The sequence below is a fragment of the Miniopterus schreibersii genome, assembly GCF_964146895.1.
Source record: "Miniopterus schreibersii genome assembly, chromosome: 4".
NCBI lineage: Eukaryota > Metazoa > Chordata > Mammalia > Chiroptera > Miniopteridae > Miniopterus > Miniopterus schreibersii.
Genome location: NC_138105.1, coordinates 65,121,997 through 65,144,818, shown reverse-complemented (window position 1 = coordinate 65,144,818; position 22,822 = coordinate 65,121,997). Strand labels below are relative to the sequence as shown.

General features: G+C 55.2%; 2 protein-coding genes across 6 annotated transcripts; one reads left to right on the top strand and one right to left on the bottom strand.

The window, feature by feature from the left end:
- Positions 1 to 452: 452 nt before the first annotated feature.
- Positions 453 to 17,590, bottom strand: SPPL2B (signal peptide peptidase like 2B; the record flags this gene model as incomplete). Of its 4 annotated transcripts, none has more annotated exons than XM_081136387.1 (15): positions 453 to 2,384; positions 3,335 to 3,495; positions 5,229 to 5,306; positions 5,797 to 5,896; positions 5,974 to 6,036; positions 6,127 to 6,201; positions 6,721 to 6,802; positions 8,524 to 8,640; positions 9,707 to 9,803; positions 10,008 to 10,150; positions 10,722 to 10,861; positions 11,566 to 11,655; positions 12,255 to 12,437; positions 13,273 to 13,392; positions 17,501 to 17,590. In XM_081136387.1, 15 exons carry the CDS (start codon positions 17,561 to 17,563, stop codon positions 2,145 to 2,147), a joined length of 1,752 nt encoding a protein of 583 aa, XP_080992513.1. In that variant the 3' UTR covers positions 453 to 2,144. The 4 variants fall into 4 exon arrangements, with proteins under 4 accessions (XP_080992513.1, XP_080992515.1, XP_080992516.1 ...); XM_081136389.1 differs by having other exon boundaries at positions 3,269 to 3,495; positions 17,501 to 17,563; XM_081136390.1 differs by having other exon boundaries at positions 3,269 to 3,495; positions 10,008 to 10,147; positions 17,501 to 17,563.
- On the top strand, positions 17,562 to 21,616 carry LSM7 (LSM7 homolog, U6 small nuclear RNA and mRNA degradation associated). 2 transcript variants are annotated; one of them, XR_013998759.1, is made up of 4 exons: positions 17,562 to 17,735; positions 17,822 to 17,912; positions 19,244 to 19,311; positions 21,337 to 21,616. XR_013998759.1 is itself a non-coding variant. In XM_081136391.1 (4 exons), exons 1-4 carry the CDS (start codon positions 17,730 to 17,732, stop codon positions 21,477 to 21,479), a joined length of 312 nt encoding a protein of 103 aa, XP_080992517.1. In that variant the 5' UTR covers positions 17,658 to 17,729; the 3' UTR covers positions 21,480 to 21,616. The 2 variants fall into 2 exon arrangements, 1 of the variants encoding a protein (XP_080992517.1); XM_081136391.1 differs by having other exon boundaries at positions 17,658 to 17,735; positions 19,240 to 19,311.
- Positions 21,617 to 22,822: the final 1,206 nt, after the last annotated feature.

Here is a 22,822-nt window from a genome sequence, read left to right as displayed (position 1 = left end):
CACAGTCACCCTGTTTGCTCACACGTTGTCTGTGATGCTTCTGGCCCCAGCAGCAGAGCTGACTAGTTTTGACAGATGCTGTGTGGCCTGAAAAGTCCCAAATATTTGCCATCTGCCTTTATGGCAGGTCTGCAGCCCCTACTATAGGCGATTTCCTTCCAGACTTCTTAGATAACCACAAATAAACTAACAGTATCCAAGACATGGGGAATAGACTTCCTTCAACTGTGAAATGCCATTTAATATGACACCACACCCACACAACAATCAGCGGCTTTGCAGCAAAAGCCCAGCTTCAGCACCAGCCAGCACAACCTGTGGATTTGCCCAATACCTACAAGCAAGTGCCCATGCAGGACAGCCCGACCCACCCAGCTCCACTATGCATCCCGTGGTGTGCCAGACTCCACCAGCTCACTGCACCTCAGAAAAGGCAAAAGTTGAGTCCTACATATCAAAAGCTGTGTTTAATTATAAGATTCTAGTAGAAGCAAGGCCAAAACTGCAAACAAAAACTTTAGGAACATCACCTTCGAATTCCGTGACATTTGTCTAATTTTCAAAACAAAAAAGATTCCCATCTTTGACACCAATGTACAAAATGGCTTAGATTAAGGCGCAGGCCAAGGGTCAGGTAGGGTCCATGTACATCCTTTGCCCAGGCCGCCCCATGGCTACATCCAGGTCCTGGCCCCCAAGTCCAGGAGTTCCATGGGGCCAAAGGTCTAGCTGCTCTCCCTCCCAGGGGAAACACATGGGAAACAGGTGGAAGACATCTTTTGTTTTGGGGGGAATATTTCTCCCTTGAGAAGTGTGGCTAACAAAGATGGTTTGCAAGTCTGTCTGTCGCTGGTATTTTTGGAGTGGGTAATGGTTTGGTCCCGTGCCCGTGGTCTATGAGAGACAGGACCGGAACCACGTGGCTGGAGGGTCTGTGCCTTCACATCACACCAATGGAATCACCTGAACATGAGTCTAGAGGTTGCATGGATGGATGGGGAAGAGCAAGGCCCCAGGGCCACAGACAGTCCTGGCGGTCCGTAGCCCCAAGGCACCTGTCATTGGCTTCAGAGTGGTGGTGACACATGCAACACGATGGTAGAGGGACGGTGCCAGGGAATGGGGGCTGCTGGGCCAGCTCTACCACGGCATGTTGTGAGGTTCAGAGGTAGAAAACAAAATGCCAGTTCCAAAATATTCTCCCACGTTCCAGAAGCTCCTCGCAGTGTGCTCGCCTTGCTCATGTTGCAGCTGGAGGCCAGCGAGTTGTCTTTGTTGGGATAGTGTTAAGAACGTGCAGACGCCCATGATGTGGAAAGGGAAGCCCCAGTCCCTCTGCGTTGAGGCAGTGGAGCCTACACAAAGGGCAGAGCCGGCCGTTGAGGGCTCCGGGGTGCTGGGCCATGTGGACCCCAAGGGCCTGGCCACCCAGTCTGGCACCCAGCTTGCCTCCAGGAAGGGCAGTCCAAGAGAGGCAAAACCAGTGGAATTTCAGAAAGTAGTGGCTGTTTATTAAGACATGGAGGGACTGGATGGAGCACAGGCTCCAGACATCTCCCAGGCTGATGGAGGAACCAGGGTCAGGCTCAGACCAAGAGCCCCTGTCCATTTACTGCCAGCCTTGCTCGCAGCTCTTAGCCTGGCTCCCCAACCTACCCAGAGGTGGGTCCAGACCCCATGCCAGCCGGGCTGAGGGCTTGAGTCCACATCTCCGGGCCGGGCTTTCGGCATCCAGGCCAGGAGTACCGCAGAAGGAAAGCCATGGCCTTCAGGGGCAGACCATTGCCCTCCTGCCCAGGACAGGGCATCTTCAGGAAAACCTGAAGGAAGCAGCAGCGTGGTATAAGCACCAAATGTGGCAGATCTGCAGCCATCGGCGGGCAGAGGTGACGCTTCCTGTCCTGTCTGAGGTTCCACCAAGACACTCCGACTAGGAAGACTATGGGCTGGGCTCGCGGGATGGGGACCTCAGTGGTCCAAGGGGCTGCGGCAGCCACATGAGCTGGGAGCAGGGCCAGGGGTCCAGGTGCAGCTGGGCCTGATGAGGCAGGAGATGTGAGCATCGGCCAGACCAGAGCACCAAGTTGGGGGATGGCAGGTCCAGCCTTGGGGGGACGGCAAGGGACTGAGGCTGTACTGCCCTCCTAGGCTGAGGTGCCTGGCAGGCCTGTAGGCTCAGGGGTATGACTGACAGGACTTGTGGGTTCCTGGGTGGACACATCGGCCACATCCTTGGGATGAGCCAGTTCTGGAGACTGCTCTTCGGGCAGCGTGGACTTGACCTGTGCTTCTGGAGGCTGCTGGGAAAACACAGCCTCAGAGTCTTTCAGAGGCTGTGGGCCTTCGGCTGAGGCTGGTACCCAAGTAGGCTGAGGTAGATCCTTCTGCAAGAGGAGAGAGCCAGCGGTAAGGTGTGGGTGAGGCCAGTGAAGCCTCGGGAGAAGAGGCGGAGTCACTGTCCGAGGGTCAGGCTCTAGGCCCAGAATAAGCAGGTCCAGTCCCGCCGGCCAGCATGTAGGCCACAGGAAGAGTACCTGAAACAGAAGCCTAACTGACATCACTGGCTTGTCCCCCCACTCCTGAACCTTCCAGAACCAGCCCACCAGTTCTGTGGCAAAGCCAATGGTAGTCGGGACTGAGACCCTTTGAGGACTGTGAGCACTAGCCCAGGAGGCCTTCCCCAAGGGCCTGGGAAAGGGTCTGGCTCTGGGTTGGGTTAATCAATCAGTTAGACCTGGAGCTCTGCTCCTTTCTGGCATAACACTACATTTAACGGTATCGCTGAGCATGGCGTGTGTCACAGGTGGGGAAGCCTCACTGATGCCCCCTCCTTTGGGCAGTGTGCTGAGTTGATCTACAGGCAAGGAAAGGCTGGGCTGGCCCACACTCCCCTGCTGTCACTCATTTATGGCTGGGCCTGAATGAGGTGCTAGGTCCCCTACAGAGTCCAGAGCCTGAGCTGTGACAGCTCTTACCCTGGCAAAGGGGTTTCAGTGCTCCCCCCAGCTTAACACTGCATTCTCAATGGTGAAAGCAGTTGGAAGCCAATGCCCAGTCAAGTGGGGTGCTACTGTGCTGTGGGACCAGCACCATCCTCAAGTCACACCTGGCTCGATAGCCACACATTATCCCCTCCACGGGGACAGCTCGGAGCCACCAGAGCAACATGGACACAATACCCAAATCAAAATCTTTTGGAAATGGGGAGACACCAACCATGGGATGGGGGCTGCAGGGTTTAGTTGTAAAACTAGAGGCTTTACTCAACTTTAATTCTAGTTAGGGCTTATGGGTTATTATTTCTTGCAGACAGTCATAGCAAACTGGTATTCACCGCAAAGCCACTGCCAGTCCAGAACATGCCCAGCTCCCCACGCCACAGGGCCAGGGCGCCACTGGTGATCAGCGTGCAGGGCACCAGGTAGAGGAGGGCCGGCTGGCCACGCTGCATGAGGGCCAGGGCCATAAACGTCACAAGGAGGCCGATGCCATAGGCTGGAGGGACAGAGATAAGCAGTGTGTTACCTGGGCCAGCAGTCCCCAAGGCCACCCCCCCCCCCCCCCAGCTCTTGAAGGAATGCTGGGAGCACAGGGTGCCAGAAACATGACACAGGGACAAGCCAATGAGATTTGGGTACTTCTAGAAGTGAATGGAAACTTCTGGCAATTTCCAGGACATATGCCCCACCTGGCCCTGAGGGGACAGGCAAGATGTGAGTCAGGTTTCAACGAGAAGACAGGAGGAAACAACGGTGTAGCTGAGAGGCTGATGACACCAGGGAGAGGGTGAGGACATTGGGGAAAGGATGGGGACATTAGGGAGAGGAAGGGGACAGGAAATTATGGGGCTTTTTGATCAGCAGCCTATAGCTATGGGAAGGGTCTGGAATCACAGAAGTAACTGAAGAAAGCCGTGAATTTGCCCAAATACCTCATTTTTATAAACTTTTAGTTAGAAATGTGATTCTGAATTATAATAATGTATCTAAAGAATTAGGAAATCATATTTTTGATAACCTAATCGTAATCCTGGAAAAATATGTTTTGTTCCTTGGGGTGGCACTGAGTGTGAAGGTGCATGAGGTCTGCAATTTGCTCTCACAACTCAGAATAAAACGTGTATTACATGTGTTTGAGTATAATATGTAACCATGTATACACACATATGCAAAGAGAGACAATACAGGGAGGCAATTGTGACAAAACATCAACCACTGGGCAATATGAGGGTGGGAGTGTGGGGTCTCTTGTACTAATCTTACAACAATAACCTTGGAATTATTTCAAAGGAAAAAGTTACAAGAAAACCAGCCTTTAACTGGAAGCTTCCTCCAGAGCCCAGAGCCCATCTCCAGCATCCAACTGGGCTCTGTCCTGATCCTTACTCCACATTTCCGAGTGGTGTGCTCACTTAGGGAGGGTTCCTATGTAACAATGTCGACTGCCTGTGTCCTAATAAAATGACTTCACAAAGGCAGACAATGGAAGGATATAGATGTTTGGCAGCTTTATAAGATCTAAAGGGTTCCCATGATGGGAACTACGAGAACCTTCTGACACACTGGGTCAGACAGGGAAGCCTCTGTAGCTGTGTCTTTACAGGATGGTTCTGAAGACTGTAACTTGGAGGGAATGTTCAGATACAATGTGCCAGCAACTGCAGGCACCAGAGTGGGCAGGTTTGAACTATAATGACCCCAAAATATGCCCGAAGGCTAGCCTCTGCCCTCCTGGTGCTATAGTGACATCTACAAGGTCCCCCTCCCCTGATGTGGGAGCTGTCAGGCCTGTGCACTTTGCTCCCTGCCCACAACAAGGGTCAGGGGTCAGGGGAGTACATCCCCCCAGCCTGGCTCTCCTGCAGGAGTAGGCAGGTGTGCGTAAGAGCAAGTGTATGACACATTTCTCTTCCTTAAGAGCTGATGGGGTGGGGAGTCAAACTGGCTGGGAAATTTTTAAAAGCAATCAGGGCTCAATGGAAAATAAGAAAATGTCACCTTTGTGTCATTGGCTTTGGTAACAAAAGAAACCAATGGAAAACAAGGAAGAAAAAGAGAGTTACAAAAAGGAGACAAAAGGAAAACTATAACAATCACAGAAAAGTAAGAAACAGGGCTGTGCAGTGAGCAGAGGCTGCACCACCCCCTTCCCACCCAGCTCCCTGAGCCAACGAGAACGGATGGGGGTGCGAGGGCTGCAGCCTGGCCCTTCCCGAGCATGGTGCTTACCAATGGTGCAGGCCACAAAGTAGACCCTGGACGACTGCACCTGGATGTCAAACCTGTGGCAGTACGCCACAAGCAGCCCTGGGGAGGAAAGAGAACATGGGCCAGGGTCCAAGCCAGAGCCCTGGATGACAGCCGGGTGACCCCATGGGAAGGGGCCAGGCACTATGCATGGTCTTGTCTAACAGTGACTACTGCTATTTCACAGATGACCACTCTGCCAGCTCAAAATGGAGCTATGACCCGAGACAGTGAGTCAGCGAATATCCCACAGCACAGAGGAGCAGGAGGTCCTGCCTGGGTGGACCCTGGGTGCAGTGGGGCTGTCAAGGCCACATTCTGCCCTGGGCAGCTAGCCCCAGGCAGGCATGTCTGTGCAGCTATGACCCACAGGGCAGGGCTGACGCCTGGGGTCAACATGGGGCCACCTTGAACATGCACCAGTCCTGGGTGCCACCAGCCCCACCAGCTGGGCCCATCTCCACCCAATGGCCCCCGACCCAACACTACCAGGACACCTGGGTGTCCTCAGGACTGTGGAGTCACCCACCCACAAGCCCAGCCCCCATACCTGGGACTAGGATGTCCCCAAAACCCAGGAGGGAGAAGGGCCGGTCACATAGGGCCAGTGGCGAGGCATTCAGCCTGGGCACCTTCAGGACCATGGGCAGCTGTGGGGAGAGGAGGGAGTGCCTGCAGACCAGCCCAAGCCTATAGCTCCCCTCTGGCCACCAGGGTCTGAACATACCTTCTCATGTGTGGCCGAGTCCGAAGGACCAGTCGCCACCTCTACCATGATACTGTTCCCGCTCTAACAGAGGAGGGCCGCATCAGAGTAGGGGCGTAGGGCATGGGGTTCGGGCAGTGTGGGAGGGGCAGGGCAGGGGGCAGGGGCTCCCACCTTGGTCAGGAAGGGAGTGATGAACACGAAGAAGACGTCATAGATGAACAGCACCAGCAGCAGCAGCGTGCAGGCCTGGGGAGAGGTGTCCTAAGGGGCCAGCCCAGGAACCCCAGGCACAGACCCACAGAGAAATCCCCACACTCTTGGTTCCCTTCACAAGGCTCAGACTATTCCCGCTGGGATGAAGCCTTTCTGAGAAAGTCTGAGCAACACCCGTCCCAGCCCTTGGGCAACAGGAGACAAAGGAGTATTCCAGAGCGATGTCCAGTGGAGGGTTGGGGGCAGAGCATAAGTCACACTCTCTACGTTTCCCAGTAATTGGGAAAGGTGGCAGAGGTCAGCAGTTGGGGGACATGTTATGTGATGGGTCAGCTATGGGTCTGGGGAGGTTGATGACCCTCTTCAATTTCCCCATGTATCTCTAAGTTATTTCCACCAGATCTTGTGGACAATAACCTTGGGCCCCAAGCTCAGAGGGGAAGGCCAGGACAGAGCTGGGTGGCAGGCAGGCCTGGCCACTCAAGGGACAGGGCTGACAGAAAAGGTCCTCAGGACTCAATCCCCCAGGACCCCCGCCCCTGGAGCCCTCACCTTGAAAGTGGGAAGGCGGATGGTTTTTAGCATGTAGAGACAGAAGGCGATGCCCAGCGCATCCTGAAGGATCCAGGCCCACCTGGAGGGCAGAGTAGTATCATTTGCTAGGACAGACTCCACCAAGAGCCAGATCTGTCCCTCCTCAGCAACCTTATCCACACCAAGTAGTCTGAAACATCTCACACCAGTCCTGACCCCGCCATGTTCTGAAGGTTCAGGCACTGTCAGAGGCAGCGGTGTGGGTTCCAAAACCTGTGAGATGGACCCCACCTTGTTGGGACAGGTGGGGTAGTGATGGATGACGGGGCAGGGGGTAAATGAACCCTCCACCCTGATGCCAAGAGGCCAGAGACAGATACATGCTGGGCCCTCTGTCTCTCTACAGTGGTGGTGGCTTTCATACCCAGATCACAGGATGGGGTGAGAAACTTGTGCCCAGCCAGGTTCCACAGAGTTTTTGGCCCCATGGGAAATTAGGGCTCGGACCACCAGGGGCAGGCTCTGAGGATGAGCATCTGGAATTCCCTGGAACAGTCCCATGGGAACGAGAAGCAGATGCAAGACTCATCTCAAATACCTACATATTAACCCAACACCACCCAGGCGCTGCCGTTCTACAGACACACTCCTGAATCTGCATATTAAATTTGTGCTGTTAAGTCTTACATTTAGGCTCTAAGAAATAACTCGACAGAGGGCCAGCAGGGACATGGGACATTCATCCTGTGCAGCCCCTCCCGCCAAGGCTGTGGAGGTGGTGCAGTCCCAACCTGGCTGGCCCTGCCTGGGCTCTGTCCTCCCCTTCCTGCCTCGCCCTGCACCTTGGCCAGGGCTCTGCCTGTCCACCTCACTCATCAGATGCTTCACCAGACAAAAAACCAAACGTCTCCCAGCCAGAGCAGGTTAAAGAACAGGGAAATTTCGGAGGCGGCAGGTGGGTGCATGTCAGTTGCATGCACCCAGAGAACCTCAGCCTGTTCTAATTTTATACAAGTCCCTTGGCTTAGATTGAACTGTGAGAGTTTGGATTCTCTTTGTATACAAAAGACTCAAAATATTTTCCCATTGTCCTTCTGCCACTTAAATCTGCTATGGCTCCAAAAGGAGGTGCCGCCAAGAACATTTAACTGCCTTGGGAAAGGCTCGTTGAGAGCGCCAGATGGTGTCAGTGATAGCAACAGGGGGCTGGGCAGGAACAGGCAGGCTCTGTCCTCCCATCGCAGCCTGGGCTCCAGGCCACAGAGCGGGCATGCTGCCTCAAAGGAGAGGCCGAGCCTAGGGGAAGCAAGTTCTCTGAGAAGCAAGCCAGCCTTCCTAAACCATCGATGAGAATGCTGGCTGAGCATACCCCTTGGGCACCACCTCGGGAGCAGTGGGGACAAGTGGCGCCAGGGCAAGGGAGCGGCTTCCCCTCCCACTGCCCAGGGCCCCATTGAGGCCATCCTGGAGAAAGACAGCTTGGAGTGCCCAGGCCAAGAGGGTTTGCAACATCTCATATCCAGATCCAATCAGAGTTCAAATGAAACTAGACGCAGGAGGCAGGCAGGCAGGCAGGGCAGCCACGGCTGGGAGGCCGTCAGCTGAGCCCAGTCAACACCTGGACATCATTTGGCCACCGCTTCCAGAAGACTAAAAGGAGGGCTTTTAATAACCAAGGAGGTGAACTGGCTCCAGGTGCCCCCAAACGGCCTCAGGGGAGGTACAGGAAGGTTGCAGTCCAGCACTCAGAGCATTTGAGGACAGCCCTCAAGAGGGAGGTGCCACCCAACGGCCAGGGGCCTCCCAGGGGGCTGTACTTACTGGTCCTCATTCCGGAAGATTCCCCACACCACGCTGACAGCCACACAGAACAGTGCCAGGAGCAGCATGCGGACCTGAGGACACTTGTGGAAGTAGGGCAGACTGTTGTTGCAGATCCTGAGATGGGTAGGAGAAAAGGGGGCGGTCGTCATGGGCAGCATGCCTCTCACCCTCCCAACTGACCTCTGACCCTTAGAGCTTTGTTCCCACCCAGCACCCAGAAGAGTCATCTCAACTCCTGCCCAAAAGCCCCTCAGCCCCCTCAAGTCCTGACTCCAACAGGCCTGCTGCCTAGGCCTCCAGCTGTCCTCCAGGCTCTGCCCTAAGAGGGGCCACGACCCTGCCCACCTGGCCCTGCTCCTTCCTCTACTTCACATTCTCTAAGCCCATAATCCCCTTGCCTTTTATTACACTTCTAGAAGGGAGGTTCCCAAGAGCAGAGAAGAATCGGGTGGGGGCAGGCACTCAGGGTGAGCAAACCTTGGCCAGTTTCCAAGCTAGCCTGCCCACAAGAGCCCACAGGAACTTACAAGAGCAGCCCATAAGAGCCCACAAGAGTTCAGGAGAGCCCATGGGAGCCCTCAGCTCAGTACCATGCCTCCCAGGTCCCTGCCCTCTCACCCTTGTATGGGAACCTTAAAAGGTCTTGTCTCCCTTGTCTGAACTTTTGAGTAGCTGCCTATCTGCTCAATAAGAACCAGACTGGGCCAGGGAACCTTTAGGCCTGAACCACCAGTGCATCCAGCCATGTGGCCCAGCCCTGCCCTGCCAGCACCGCTGCCGAGTACCCACATACACCGACATCATCCCACTCAGCACCCGCGTCCCCACAGGGCCTATCTACCCTAGAATGGAAGGTGGGGAAAGGGAAGCCATCTGAGACAGCGGGAGGACTGAGAAAGTCCACTCACCTCCCCATTCTGTCCTGCTCCCAAGACCCATGAGCCCCCAGCAAGCACTGAGTGAGCATGTGCTGTAAGCCTGTGCTGTGCCAGACTGTCTGAGGCCCACAGGACAGTGAGGGGGTCCTCGAATCATGGAAGCTGAGCTTGGAGCCTCAGGGGCCAGGAAATGGAAAACAGAGTAGTTGGGCCAAGGAGAGGCTGTGGTGCAGGACCTCAAGAACAAAGCCGTGAGCAAGGGGCCATGTGAGGCTGGGCAAAGGCTGCCTGAGGGAGCTCACCTGCATTTGCCAAATGGCAGCCTCTGGACCAACGGCGAAAGGCAGCTGTAGAGGCCCGTGGAGGAGGCCAGGCAGAAAATCCCAATGATCACATAGACTGCAGAGCAGGGTATCAGTGAGGGAAAGGCCAGGCTGCCGGGGTCCCAACACCCACCCCCCGGAAGGGCCCCGTGCACTCTAGCACTTGGGCAGGGTGACCTGTACCCACTAAAGGGAGGGGACAAACCCACTCGGAAGCCCTTCCTTTCACCCTGTTGTCCACAGGACTTCTCCAGAGAAGCCATGGCCTGTGAAAACGCACCAAGATGGTCATAGAAGTAGTACAGGAGCACCAGCATGGAGCAGCACATGACCACAAAGACGCAGGTCATTACAGGTGTCACGTCCACAGCCTCGTCCTCCTGCTTCTCAGGCTCATCATCCCGCTTGTGCTTCATATACCTTCTTGAGAAGCACAGATGGGTCATGAGGACATCTGGCCAGTTGGCACAGTGCCCAGGACAAAGGGCCACAGAGACAGGGGAGGACAGGCAGAGAGAGCTCATCTGTTGGGCTGTTCACCCTCTCCAGATCCATTATATGTCCCCAGTGCCCCAGAGGGGAGCCAGGCCTGCCCCCTGGACCTCACATCTTTGTCCAGGAGCTCTGGGACCTTGCAGACAAGGCTCCCACAGATGGGCCCCTGGTCACCGACTATGAGATGCCCTTGAGCACCACTAGGACTACCCACAAACCCCGTCTCCTGAGTGTGGCCCAGTCTGGGAGGGCCTGGGCTTGGATCCCAGTGCCCAAGCAGAGTCTTGGGGAATGGACCCAGAGGGCCTTTAGCTGGGTCTCCCAGCTAATCACAGCAACTGTATTCCAAAAGGTTCTCTGGGAACGTAGATGCCCCTCTTCTAGGCAGTCCTATTACTTTCATGTTTTCACTTCCCAGCATTAGGGTCACCTGTCAGTTACACACGTGCACACATGTACATACAATGCGCGCGCGCGCGCACACACACAGGGCACTCACTTCTTCACGTCCCGGCTCCCAGCCCAATAGCCCCCAAGGGCGACGGTGCCAACAGCCATGATGAAGATGATGACCATGTTGTAGTCCAGCATGGGCTCATGGGGGGCGTACAGCGCTGCCCTCACCGATCGGCCAAAATTCTGTCTCAGAGAACACATCAGAGTTCAAGGCCAGGCTGTCACCATCCCTGGGCCCCTCGCCCTACACCTTCACCCATCATTCCTGACCCCAAAGCAGTCAGCTCTGACAGAACAAGCCGTGCACGAAGGCAGGCGAGCAGCCCTGCGCGCGAGAACACAGACCCCCAGCCTAGATGTGCACATGCATGCATGAGAATGCACATCACCTGCATAACATCTAGGTGGCCCATGGGGGCACCATGGGGAGAGGAGTGAGGCCTGCATTCAGATATGTTTACTGTGCATTTCTGGAAGTTTAACAGAGACCTTGAGATTCCCGTTTACTTATATAATGACACTCGCCCTGCTACAGACCCAGCTCCCCAAATCAAAGATGAACACAGGCCTCAGGTGAAAAAGACCTAGGCCAGGAGTGTGCAAGCAGCAGGGAGGGAGTGATGCTCAGTTTCCACATATGGGCAGCGCCAGGCTGGCCAAGCCAGGAGCCTGGGTTACTCTAACCAGCTGCGTAGGGAACTTCAGGGCCATGGTTTCCATTTCTGGATTTAAGTGGCACAGGAGGCCCACCCTCATGATGTGGCTGACTCACAGTGGGCAAGACTCACCCATAGCCAGCTCCAGACAGGACAGCCTTGCCACAGGCCCTGCCCACCATCTACTCAGGCCCTGGGCCCAATGCAGACTGAAGGGGGAGAGACCCCTACCTTGAAAATGTCCAGCATGTCTTTGTGGCTGAGCAGGGCCACGGGGATGCCGATCTCCTCATATTGAGTCTTGTTGCCTCCTGGGGGTACCTGGGAGCCCAGAGGAGGCAGATCTGCTGGCTGACCAAGGCCCACCCAGGATGGGGCAGACAGCCAACCCCTCCTGATGGCATGGCCCACAGAGCTAGCCCTCTTTCTGAGGGAGGGGAAGATTCCCTCGTGTGTGCAGAGTACTCAGGTGCCAGGCAGCATGGGAGGGGGACATGTCAGGAGGGAGGCCTACAAGCTCAGCACGACCCGCTAGGGAAGGAAAAGCTAGCCCTTCACTCAAACCTTGGGGTCAGGAGCCTATTCACCCTGCTAGGGGCCTGGAGGAGAGGCTGGCACATGGGCCCCTGCCACCTACTCCTTAGAAGGCACCTCCAGAGATTTGCCTCGAGGCCCTGTATCCCCCGACCCACAGGACTGCTCTGGGACAAGCCCACTCCAAGATGAGGGTCCAAAGGCCCAAGTCCACAGCCAGTCAGCAAACTAAACTCATTTCCCCTGGCTGTGGCCGCCTGGACCCTGGCCAGTGCCCATGTCTACTTTGAGTGGGGCCCAGGGGCTCCTCCCTGCCTCCCTTGAGCACCTCCAACCCTTGCCCTAGGTAGGTCATACTGCACAGGAGGGTGCTGAGGCGGCTGTACCAGAGTCTCCTTGCTGACGATAAGCAGCCCGTGTGCCCCGCTGCCCTGGGCCAGCCTCACTTTGTCGTAGAAGGTACAGTTCCCCCGAGTCACCAGTGGAATCTGGTTGCTGAAGCCTTTGGCAGGGAGGTCAGAGGGAGAGCAGAGCACGGAGGTCGTCCAGTCCCGCAGCTGCAGGAGAGACTAAGGGGAGGCAGAGCTCATAGGAGATGTTCTAGAAAAGCCAGGGCAGGACCAAGTCTTCACAGGAACCAAGGCATCAGAGAAACCTGCCCAATTGCACTGAGCCTTCAGTATTCAGATCGCCACAGTGAGCATCACCCTGATGCCCACTCCCCTTAGGTCCCACTGAATTTCAGCCCCTTGCACCAAGAAAGGAAGAGAGGTGGAGGGTGGGCAGGGCCTATAGACACACACCAAATGCAAGGCAGACAGGAGGGACAGGGCAGTTTGCACTCAGAGCAAACCCCTCAGAAATCCTCCCTGCATCTTCAGATCCACCTCCAGCATCCATTATGGATTCAATACAAGGAGCAGGAGACTCAGCCTCTGTAGTGAGAACTCACCCACAAGAGCATCCTCCAGGTCCTCTGAGTGGAGGAGGGAGGCCAGACCAGGGATAGGGGTCTCCTATAAGAAGAGGAGAGCCCTGGCCCCGCCCTCTGCCAGCCAGCCCCCATCCAACACATGAAAGCCTGGCTGGTGTCTCCACCAGAGGCCATCCCTAGACAGCACTCCAGATATCTTTCACTCATGACCAAAGAAACTGAGGCCCACAGAGGTTGTGGGGCCCCTCTGGGGATGCCCAGAGACCTCTCAAATGTGACCAGATCCCACCCCATGGTTTCCCAGCTGAGGTCCTTCCTCTATCCTCCAGCTGGCTTTCTTGAGTCTCCTCAAGGACCCCTCTGTATACTGGGGAAAGGAGGAGAGGGACAGCAGCAAGACAGACAAGACCCCAAGCTGGAAGAGGTGCTCAGAGCCACGCAGCCAGGAGGGCCACCAGCCCAATACTCACAGCCTTGCTGAGGTCATGTGGCAGGTGGGCCCACTGTGGGTTGTAGAGGATGCAGTAGTCTTTGCCTTTAGGGCCCCCAGTCTCGGAAACCACGTGTACCATGCCATACTCACAGGCCACCTGTAGTAATGAAGCAGAGGGCAGAGAGCTCAGGGTGGGGGCTGGACCACCCAGATGACATGGGGTCCAAGTTAAACAAGGATGCCTGTGAAGGCTGGGCTGGTTTCCTCCCTCAGACAGGACAAATAGGACACACATAAGTATCTCATGGTAGAGAAAATGAGGGAGGGCAGCAAGTACAAGGACAAGTCTCCCTAGGGAGACCTGAGTGTGACTTCAGCCCTGTCAGCAGCCAGCCAGCAGACCAACACACCATGCCCATGGGCCCTTGGCCCCTCCTGGCCCCTAGGCTTCTTGGAGCTGAAAGGGCCCGTCTGGACCCTGATCAAGGTCTGCACACTTCGGGCTCCGCGGCCTGTCCTTCTGTAGCTCGTGCTCCCCTTGGGCTATAAACATCTCCAGACAGAGCCAGAGAACGCACCCATGGTTTCCCCAGAGAGTCTGCCACAGAGACAAAGAGGTGGCAATTGCTCCCAACAAAGGACACATGATGGAGACAGTCACCAGCTGGCACAGTGGAACCCATACCCATTCTGTGGATGTGGCTTCACCAAGGTGGGGGAGGGGTTGGGGGCTCTGACTTGGCCAAGGGTCCTGATAGACTGTGGGTCCCAACACCAGGCCTGGGGCGCAGACTGGCTCTGACAGCTGGGCCCTCTGCAAAAGCAGAGCCAGGCTACTTTGGGAGCTCTTACCCTGACCCTGGTCACCTGGCAGTGGTAGCAGCATGGAGAAAAGCCCTGGGTGCCCCAACCTCAAAGTCTGAAGACTGATACCAGGCACTGGGTGCAAGTCCCACTTTCCATAGTCCCCAACTGCCACTGTTCCAGACAGCCCATCAGCTTCGGCACTTCCATTCGTCACCTTGAGTGAGGCGCTGACCACTAAAGCAGTGCTTACATGGTGCTGAGCTCCAAAGAAGCTGTGTTTCCAGGCCACCCAGCTTTCCGGGAGGGAAGGGCAAGGCGGTGGACTACCTGAGGCCAACCCAAGATCTCAGAGCATTTCACTAAGGCAGCATCCTGCCACACCTGCCTCTGTTCCCACCTCACATGTCACCTTGTTCCCTTCACTGAGGGTAGAATTAGAAGGCCCCTCTTCTAGGTTCTCCCCACTAGGCTGCCCTCCAAGGGTGCCCCTCATCCTGGCCCCAAGTACCGTACCTGGTGTATGTCCCCTCCAATGCTCAGAGCCCCCGGCACCTCCTCACCCTGGGACCACTATGGGGAGCAGTAGAGTCCCTCAACCCCTGGGCTTCATCAGCCCACTTTCTGTGTTTGCATATAAAGTTTTATTGGAACACAGCTTCCCCATGCCCATATGCAGAGCCTCTGGCTGCTCTCAGCTGCCACTGAGTTGGGCAATTGCCTGCAAGGCTGAAAATATTCACTACCTGGCCCTTTCTGGAAAGTTTGCTGACCCTTGACCCATGGGAGCCAGGCTGTTGATGAAAATTATCATTTGTGTAAAATGGGAGTGGATAGAAACTGGTTCTTTTTTAAAAAGACATTTAAGAACCCACAAGCACACTTCACAAACTTTCTTCCCCACGACTTGTACAAATAAGCCAGTGCTTGTATCAAACACCAGAGAGGTCACGATTTTGCTTTGATTACAGTTCCCTCATCCTGAGAGAAGTTCTTTAAAAGGACCCAGTGCTACAAGCGCCCACGTTCCAACACAGCCCATCCCAATTTGGAGAATCAGAAATAGCCAAGGCTACCGAAGACAAGCTACCTTCTGACACATCACATTCACAGATCAGGTCCAGGAACTTCCAGAAATACTATGCTTAAGGGTTACTATGAAAGCATCCACATCAGGGGCTTTGAGATAGACTAATGGGTTGGGGCAGTCTTCCTTCTCAGAAGATGTGGGAAGTTCTGGAAGAGGGCAGAGAAATGAGGACCCAGATGCTTGAAAGAGATGTTCAGGTATAGGACAGTGTGAGAGGGGACAGGACAGGTAGAGGGGGGATGGGGACAGGTGGTGGTAGGGAACCAGTGGAGGAGGGGCAAGGAGGCAGGTAGAGGAGAGGTAGGGAGGACAGGTGCAGGTGGGGCAGGAGGGAACTAACATTAGTTAAGACCTGATGAATAACAGCCTCTGTCTGGCCTTTATGTACATATCTCATAGCAACCGAGAGACAGTGGGCCTATTAGGGGAAGTCAAATCCCTCGCTGGATCAAAAAATGGTAGCAAGTGAGTTTAGGGCTGTTAGCAAGCACCCTCCCCCCACTCCCGCCCAGTGGAGAGAATGTCTACTGGAGGAACCATGAGGAACCACACCCAGCCAAGGAAGGGTGCTGTGTCATCTCAGGGCATATTTCCAACCAGGGTTCTGTTCTGGGAAGAGCAGTCCCAACTGTGCTCCTCACTCTCTCTAACACTCTCCTGATTCTTCATGCTCAGGATAAAGTCCAAAGGCCCCAACACTATGACCTTTTACCACCTGGCTCTGACCTGCCCAGCCTTTTCCCCTGGACCCCAGCCTAGGGAGGTGACATGCCCAGCCTGCCCTTTTCCCTCTGCCTGCAGTCACTCCCACTGCTGGCCCTGCCCCTGCCCACAAGCTTAGGGGGAAACCCCAAAATGTCTTCAAGTGCACCTGAAGGAACTCCTTTAGGCTGGACATCTTTCTCAGGGTGCAAGCATTAGACCACCCTATACACCAACCACAGCAGACCCCTCAATCTCCCCAAATCAGTTAGCAGCTCTCACACCTCCACCCAGCTCATGCTGCTCCCACCACCTGTACCACACTCCCTCTGCCTTCAAGACCTAGCAAACATTGCTCAGAGGCCACTGCTTCTGAAAAGCCTTCCCAGGCAAACTCAGTCCCTCCCTTCATGGTGTTCCCATGACCCTTCATAGCCCTCTCGCTTTGCCCTCATTCAAAACATCTGGAGAGCTCAAACCCTGCCCTCAAAATGCTCAGACCTCAAACTGGTAATTAAACAGGGTTGGGGGAAGTACAGAGGGCTGGCAAACAGATGGGAGGGGGTATCCTGGAGAGTTTGGGGAAGAGGGGACAGTTAAGCTGAGACCAGAGGATGACCAGGGTGTTCCAGGGAAATAGAAAAAAACAAAGAGCAGAATGCCTTCAATTAACTAGAGCTGGAAAAGGAGAGACACTTCCTGGGCAGCCGGATCACAGAGGCTTCCCAAATGCCCTGGGAGGCCACCGGAAGTCTCTAATCTGGACGTTACAAAACCTGACATACTTTGAAAGATATCAGTACTGCTGTGTTGAGAATGGACTAGGAATGTGGGGGACGAAAGTGGCCATGGGGAGAATGCCAGCCACCCACCCAGAGCTACAGCAGAAAGGTGTCAATGGGGTGGACAAATCGAAGTTAATGGCCGCGTTTGTAGGGCTGTTAGGTGCACCATTCTCTGAGCTGCGGAACCCAGGAAAAAGGGAGGATTTGGAAATAAAAGATGCAGCCATTTCGTGGTCGGTCACTCACTAGCATCTGAGAGCCTTAACGTTGACAGCATGCTGTGGTTCATCACCCCATGCACTATCTCGCTGAGTCCATGCTGCACCCTTATACTCCTTTTGTAGAGGAGCAACTGACGCCCAAAGCGAGGAACTCCTTGGCCCAAGGTCACGGAGTGAAAGTGAGATGGAAATTCGACCCCCTTCAGGGCTCCTGGACGCTCCCCGACACTCCGGAGGTGTCGCGCTGGACAGCTTAACACAACCGCGATGGTGGGCGCTAGCACCTAGCGTAAGGGGAAACTGAGGGTCGGAGAGAGGCAGCCACCTGTCTAAGGCCACGGAGGCAGACAGGAGCGTCCCGGCGGCGATTGGAGACCCCCAGATGGACCAGCAAGGCCGGAGGGAGGGAGAGGGGCCCCCAAATTTCAGACCCTTGCGGAACTGAGTGACGGTGCAAAGGGCTTTCAAGGAGGAGCAGGGAGCCGGGCCGGGGGCGGGCCCGCAAGGTCACGGAGGGCTCCGGGCCCGCGAGCCGCTCGCGCGGGGGGTGCGGGTCCCCAAGTCTGCCCACAAGCTGGGACAGGCGGGACCTGCGCGCTGCCGGGGACTGAGGGGCCGGGTCACCGCATCCAGCGGGACAAATGGGGCGGGCGCAGCCCTCACCTGGGCCGCAAGGAGAAGGGAGGCCGCCGCGAGCCACGACAGCGCCGCCGCCGCCGCCGCCATGTTGGCGGGTCCCAGCCATAGGCGTCGCCAGATGTTTCCGAGCAACGCCCCGGCGCGGCACGCCGCGCAAGCGCAATGCACGTGCCGCGAGAGCGTGCGGAGCGGGGTCAAAGAGCGCGGAGGCGGTGCCTCCGCACAGTGGCGCGGCGCGGCGCGGCGCGGCAAGATGGCGGTGAGCGGTGGGGGTGCCGGCTGGTGCCGGCGGGTGCGGAGGGGCCGGCCGCGCTCCCTGCCTCACACGCTCTGCTTCCCCTGCAGGACAAAGAGAAGAAGAAGAAGGAGAGCATCTTGGACCTGTCCAAGTACATTGACAAAACGATCCGGGTGAAGTTTCAGGGAGGCCGCGAAGGTGAGGCACCCGCTTCTGCACCCCCTAACGATTTACGAGAAGTAGCGAGGGGCAAGAGTGACAGCTGATAACCCTAGCACCGCTTGAGCGTTTTGCCCTGATGACTCGTGCAAGCTTCCTAGAAACGCCAGGAGGTCGGTCTTGCCATGCCCATTTGCAGCTGGGGAAACTGAGGCATAGGAAGGGGACCAGGCTTAACCCAAAGCCATAGTAGCGTAGCTGGGACTGGGATGCAAGACTTGCCTCCTGTGCGGTTCTGTCGCTGCAGCTCCTAACTGATCCCCCTACATCAGGGTTCCTCAGGCTCCTCACTGTTAACTTTGAGGCCCAAATGTTATGGTCTTGGGACCATCCTGGGCACGGCGGGGTGTTTAGCAGCATTCCTGACCTCGACCACTGGATGCCGGGAGCATGTTAGTTTTGACAACCAAAATGTCTCAGACATCACCCAGAGTCCTACTGTCAGCCTCTGAATATGAACCAGAGGTACCTGTTAAAAACAAATAGAATCTTGTTCCCTTTTTAGCCCTGCGGGGGCTCACCATTGTCCCAGGGTAAATACAAACATTTGGTACCTCTGAGTAACTAATAGAGCTCTCACCACTGGGCTGTAAAAGTACATGTTTTCTCTGCCTGGAGTGCTTTTACCAGGTTAACTTGTTACCAGGTTAGCCGCCAGAGTAATTTTCCTGCTCTCAGCTCAAGGTTTTGGCTCTGGGAAGCTTTCCCTGACCCTCCACCTTCCCTGAGGCCTCTTTATTATTACCTCCTGGTAGCACCTGGCACAATTTGCAGCTTTATGTGTAAACATGGTGCTTAACTCTGTATCTGCCACTGGAATCTAGTGGAGAGGACAGTACAGTACCTAGTCCTTGCCTTTCAGGGAAAATGGGCAAGCAGAGTGTTGACATAGTGGGGTACCTGCCTCCACCAGGTGAGAGCAAAGTGATGAGAGGCCTGCAAGTTGAGAGGAGTTGGAAAGGAGGAGTGGGAGGTGGAGCATCACAAGCAGAAGCACAAATGAGTGTGAAGGTCTGCAGGCCAGAGAGAACAGTTGGGAGAGGCAGCAGTGGGCAGGAAAGATGAATGGCCTGTCAGGGCCACTGGGGGCTCACCCCCCCCTCAGGTGCTAGGATACGTCCCTTGATCAAGGAGCTGTAACCTAGGGTGCTCATTTGTTTTTTAAATTGAGGTAAAGTAAAATTCACATAACATAAAAGTAACCATTTTAAAGTATGCAATTTAGTGGCATTTGGTACCTGCCCCCTGCACCACTGTTGATCTTACACCTTTCCATTTCTCTTCTCTTCTTGGTGATTCCTACAAGCCAGTGGAATCCTGAAAGGGTTTGACCCACTCCTCAACCTCGTGCTTGATGGCACCATTGAATACATGAGAGGTGAGTGCAGCCAGCAGGGCTTGGAGGCCTCCTTGCTGGGCCGTTCTTACTGTTCCAGACCCACTAACCTGCCATCTGAATTATGAATGTGGTCCTTGTAGACTAGACAGCTGCCAGATAAGTGTTTTGTTTTGTTTTAATATATTTTTATTGATTTTTAGAGAGAGAGGAAGGGAGAGGGAGAAGAGAAATAGAAACATTAATGATGAGAGAATCATTGATCAGCTGCCTCCTGGCTGCCTCCTGCATGCCTTCTGCTGGGGACCAAGCCCGCAACCCGGGCACATGCCCTGACCAGGAATCAGACCGAGATCTCCTGGATCATAGGTCGATGCTCAACCGCTGAGCCATGCCGGCTGGGCTGCCAGATATGTTTAATCTTTCACTGTCCCAGCATTCCAGACAAGCTCAATACACTGTCCTCTCAGAGACTTAAAAGATGTGCAAATGTTTTGCTAAACCACCATCACTGATCCTGAGACACCTGCTGCTTGGCTGGGTTAGAAAGATACCAACCGGCCCTGCCCGGGTAGCTCATTTGGTTAGAGCCTCATCCCGATACACCAAGGTTGCTGGTTCGATCCTCAGTCTGGGCACATACAAGAATCAACCAATGAATGTATAAGTGGAACAAGTCGATGTTTCTCTCTCTCCTCTCCTCTTATTTCTATCTTTCTCATCAATAAGGTTTTTTTTAAAAAGATGCCAACCTACTCTGGGGTTTGGTCAGCCCACTGTCCCCTGCCATCCCCATGTGTTATCCCTGCTGCTGACAAAGGGTCCCATTCCTCTTATACTCTGCCCCTAGTCCCTATACCCTCAAACCCCCAGACCCTCCGTCTGCAGCAGCCCACGGCAATCAGGCCATCCCTGGCCCGTCAGCCAACAAGTTCTTCAGCTCAGCCTGATCAGGCATTAAGAGGATGCCAAACCTAGGAGGGAGGGAAGGTCTTGCTCCTCAGGGGACCATCAGTATCTTGAGACACGTTATTCAGGTGAAAAGTTAACACAGCCACATAAGAGTGTCACTGGCCACCGAGGGGAAGCATGGCCGCAGCTCAGTCAGTCAACTCCAGGGGGCCTCTTGCTTTGCCCTCATTTTTTCTCTTCCCACCTGGGTCCACCCAGAGTCCCAGCCCTGCCACCTTGGGTGGATGAATTTCCTTTTCTGTAACAGCTCCACCACATGGGGCCAGTGGGGAAACCAAGTCAGCTCAAGCATGCAAAGCACTTAGGGCCGGTTAACCCTGGGAGGTATAGCTCCTGCTCCTTCCACAGAGTCTCTCCTGCCAGGGTGCTGCCTCACTTGCTGCATAAGTCTGTGTCCCCTCGTCTCCCAGATCAGCCTCTCAGGGAAGCCTGGACCCATCCAAATGGATAGGGGATGGGAAGGTCAGGCCCAGACAGCTGTTGTCCCTGCAGGATCTGAGGGTGGAAGGCTGCCTTTTAGATGGGGTCTCTGATATTACTGGGCCACCTGGTTCTCCCCTCCTCCACATCCTTCAGTAACAGTAATGGGGACTTTTAGTTGCTGTGAACTCAAAAGAGCTCCCCTGGAGCTTGCTATCACTTCCATGGGTTTCCTCTCGCTCCGCTGTTAACACACCTTTGACACGGGTGAACAGTGGCCCTGCAGGACTTTCACAAATTTTTGTTCCAGCTGCCCGGCTGATATCATGGCCCCAGGGCCTCTGCTGGCTCAAGCACCAGTGCCCCCAATTAGCTTCACTACCCAGCACCCCTGCGGTCCCTTGGGCCTCCATGTTCTCATTTGCAGAATGAGGACAGGCTTCAGATGGTTGTTTCCAGAACTCTTCCTGGTCTCTGGGCCACTGCAGGGAGAAAGGCTGCATGTCTGGCTTTGGGAGGCAGTTGGCCTGCTGCCCTGGCCAGCACGTCCCCTCCAAAATACCAGATAGAGGGATGGGGGAAGCAATCTGAGGACCCTTTGATTTGGGTCTTCAGACTCCATCCTGCCCCAGGCATGGTCTGAAGTTCTTACTTCTGCCCTCTCTTCTTCCGCAGACCCTGATGACCAATACAAGCTGACAGAGGACACCCGCCAGCTGGGCCTGGTGGTGTGCCGGGGCACCTCAGTGGTGCTCATCTGCCCACAGGATGGCATGGAGGCCATTCCCAACCCCTTCATCCAGCAGCAGGAAGCCTAGCAGGCAGGGAGGGCGCAGACAGGGATGCCATCAGACTTGGGGCTGTCCCTCCCGCCTTAGTGCTGCCTGCAGAAATGGAACTTTCCTTTTTGTATAGGTTATTTTTTTGTTTTCTTAATAAAATTACAAACCTCTCATTTTCAGGAGCCCCAGAATCTTGCTTTCAGCCTTGATGTTCTGGCAAAGCCTGGTCACAGGGATTCAGTTCAGCTGAGTTGTTGAGCACTGGCCTTTGTCCATGATGGGGACTGGGGCATTCCACAATGACTGAGGCATGCATGGTCCAGGCTAGGGGATAGGGACATGTGAGGCTGGATCCAGGTGCAGACATCCCAGGCCAGCCTGTGTTTCCAGGAGGGTGGACCAGCCACCAGCCTTCTCAGCAGGTCCCAGGAGGCTATCTCTGCTTCTCTGCTTTGTCCCTTCAATGCCTCCATATGCCGTCCTGAGTGTTCCCCCCAAACCAGGGCCTTCCAGGTCATGTCCCTGCTTACAGCTTCATTCTCACAAATAATGCGGATGGAGTGTGGATCTCAGCCCAGGCCTGCAACCTCTCCAAGTTCTGACCCTCTTGTCCCCTCCCCTCAGTCTAGCCCCAACCTACCCAGGGCCCTTCCCCCTGCTCCTGTCAGCCCAGGACTCCACCCCAATCATCCCCTCAGCTGGTCCATTCAGGGGCCATGCTCATGAATGCCCCTCAATGCCCCATTTTTAAAAGCAGGGCTTTTCCTGTCCTCCATTTCATAAACCATCCTTGTTAGGACTCTGTCTCCCACAGTACTATTCCCACTGAGAAGAGTCACATCAGTCTGGTTTGTCACTCAGTAGGGCTGAGGCTGGGAATTGCAGGCTGACACCCCCTTTGCTAACAGCTAGGGTCACACAGGAAGCGGCAGCTGGATGGGCTCATGCACCACCTGTTCACAGCCACAAGATACACTGAAACCTCTGGGCTCTGCTGTGGCCAGGCAGCATTCGCTCCAGCTGCTGGGAATAAGCGAGGCAGCTGGCCAGCCGGCACGAGCTCCTCATCCTCCTGCTCTCCCTGCCACTGGCCCTGCCCCGCTCCACCATTCCCTTATCAGAGGCCTCATTCCAGAGCCAGTCTCCGATAGCTGGCAGTGGAGGTGCTAGCCTAGCTGTGGACAGGTTGCACCACCAGGGGAGGCTGTGATCTAGAACCTGGGCATGCTCAGCATGCCAACATCCAACCCTCTGTGCCTCAATGTCGGGGAGTGATTCCCCTGTGTTCATTTGACCACTGGGGACTGGAACTTGTGCAGGGACGCCACACCATGGAGAGACTTGAGAACCCAGGCACCTGGTCTGTTCGCTCTGCACAC

What these genes read in the sequence shown, in the direction of transcription:
- LSM7 (XM_081136391.1), top strand. An exon ending in GTTTCAGGGAGGCCGCGAAG is followed by an intron (nt 17,913 to 19,239) that starts GTGAGGCACCCG and finishes GATTCCTACAAG; the next exon opens with CCAGTGGAATCCTGAAAGGG. An exon ending in CACCATTGAATACATGAGAG is followed by an intron (nt 19,312 to 21,336) that starts GTGAGTGCAGCC and finishes CTTCTTCCGCAG; the next exon opens with ACCCTGATGACCAATACAAG.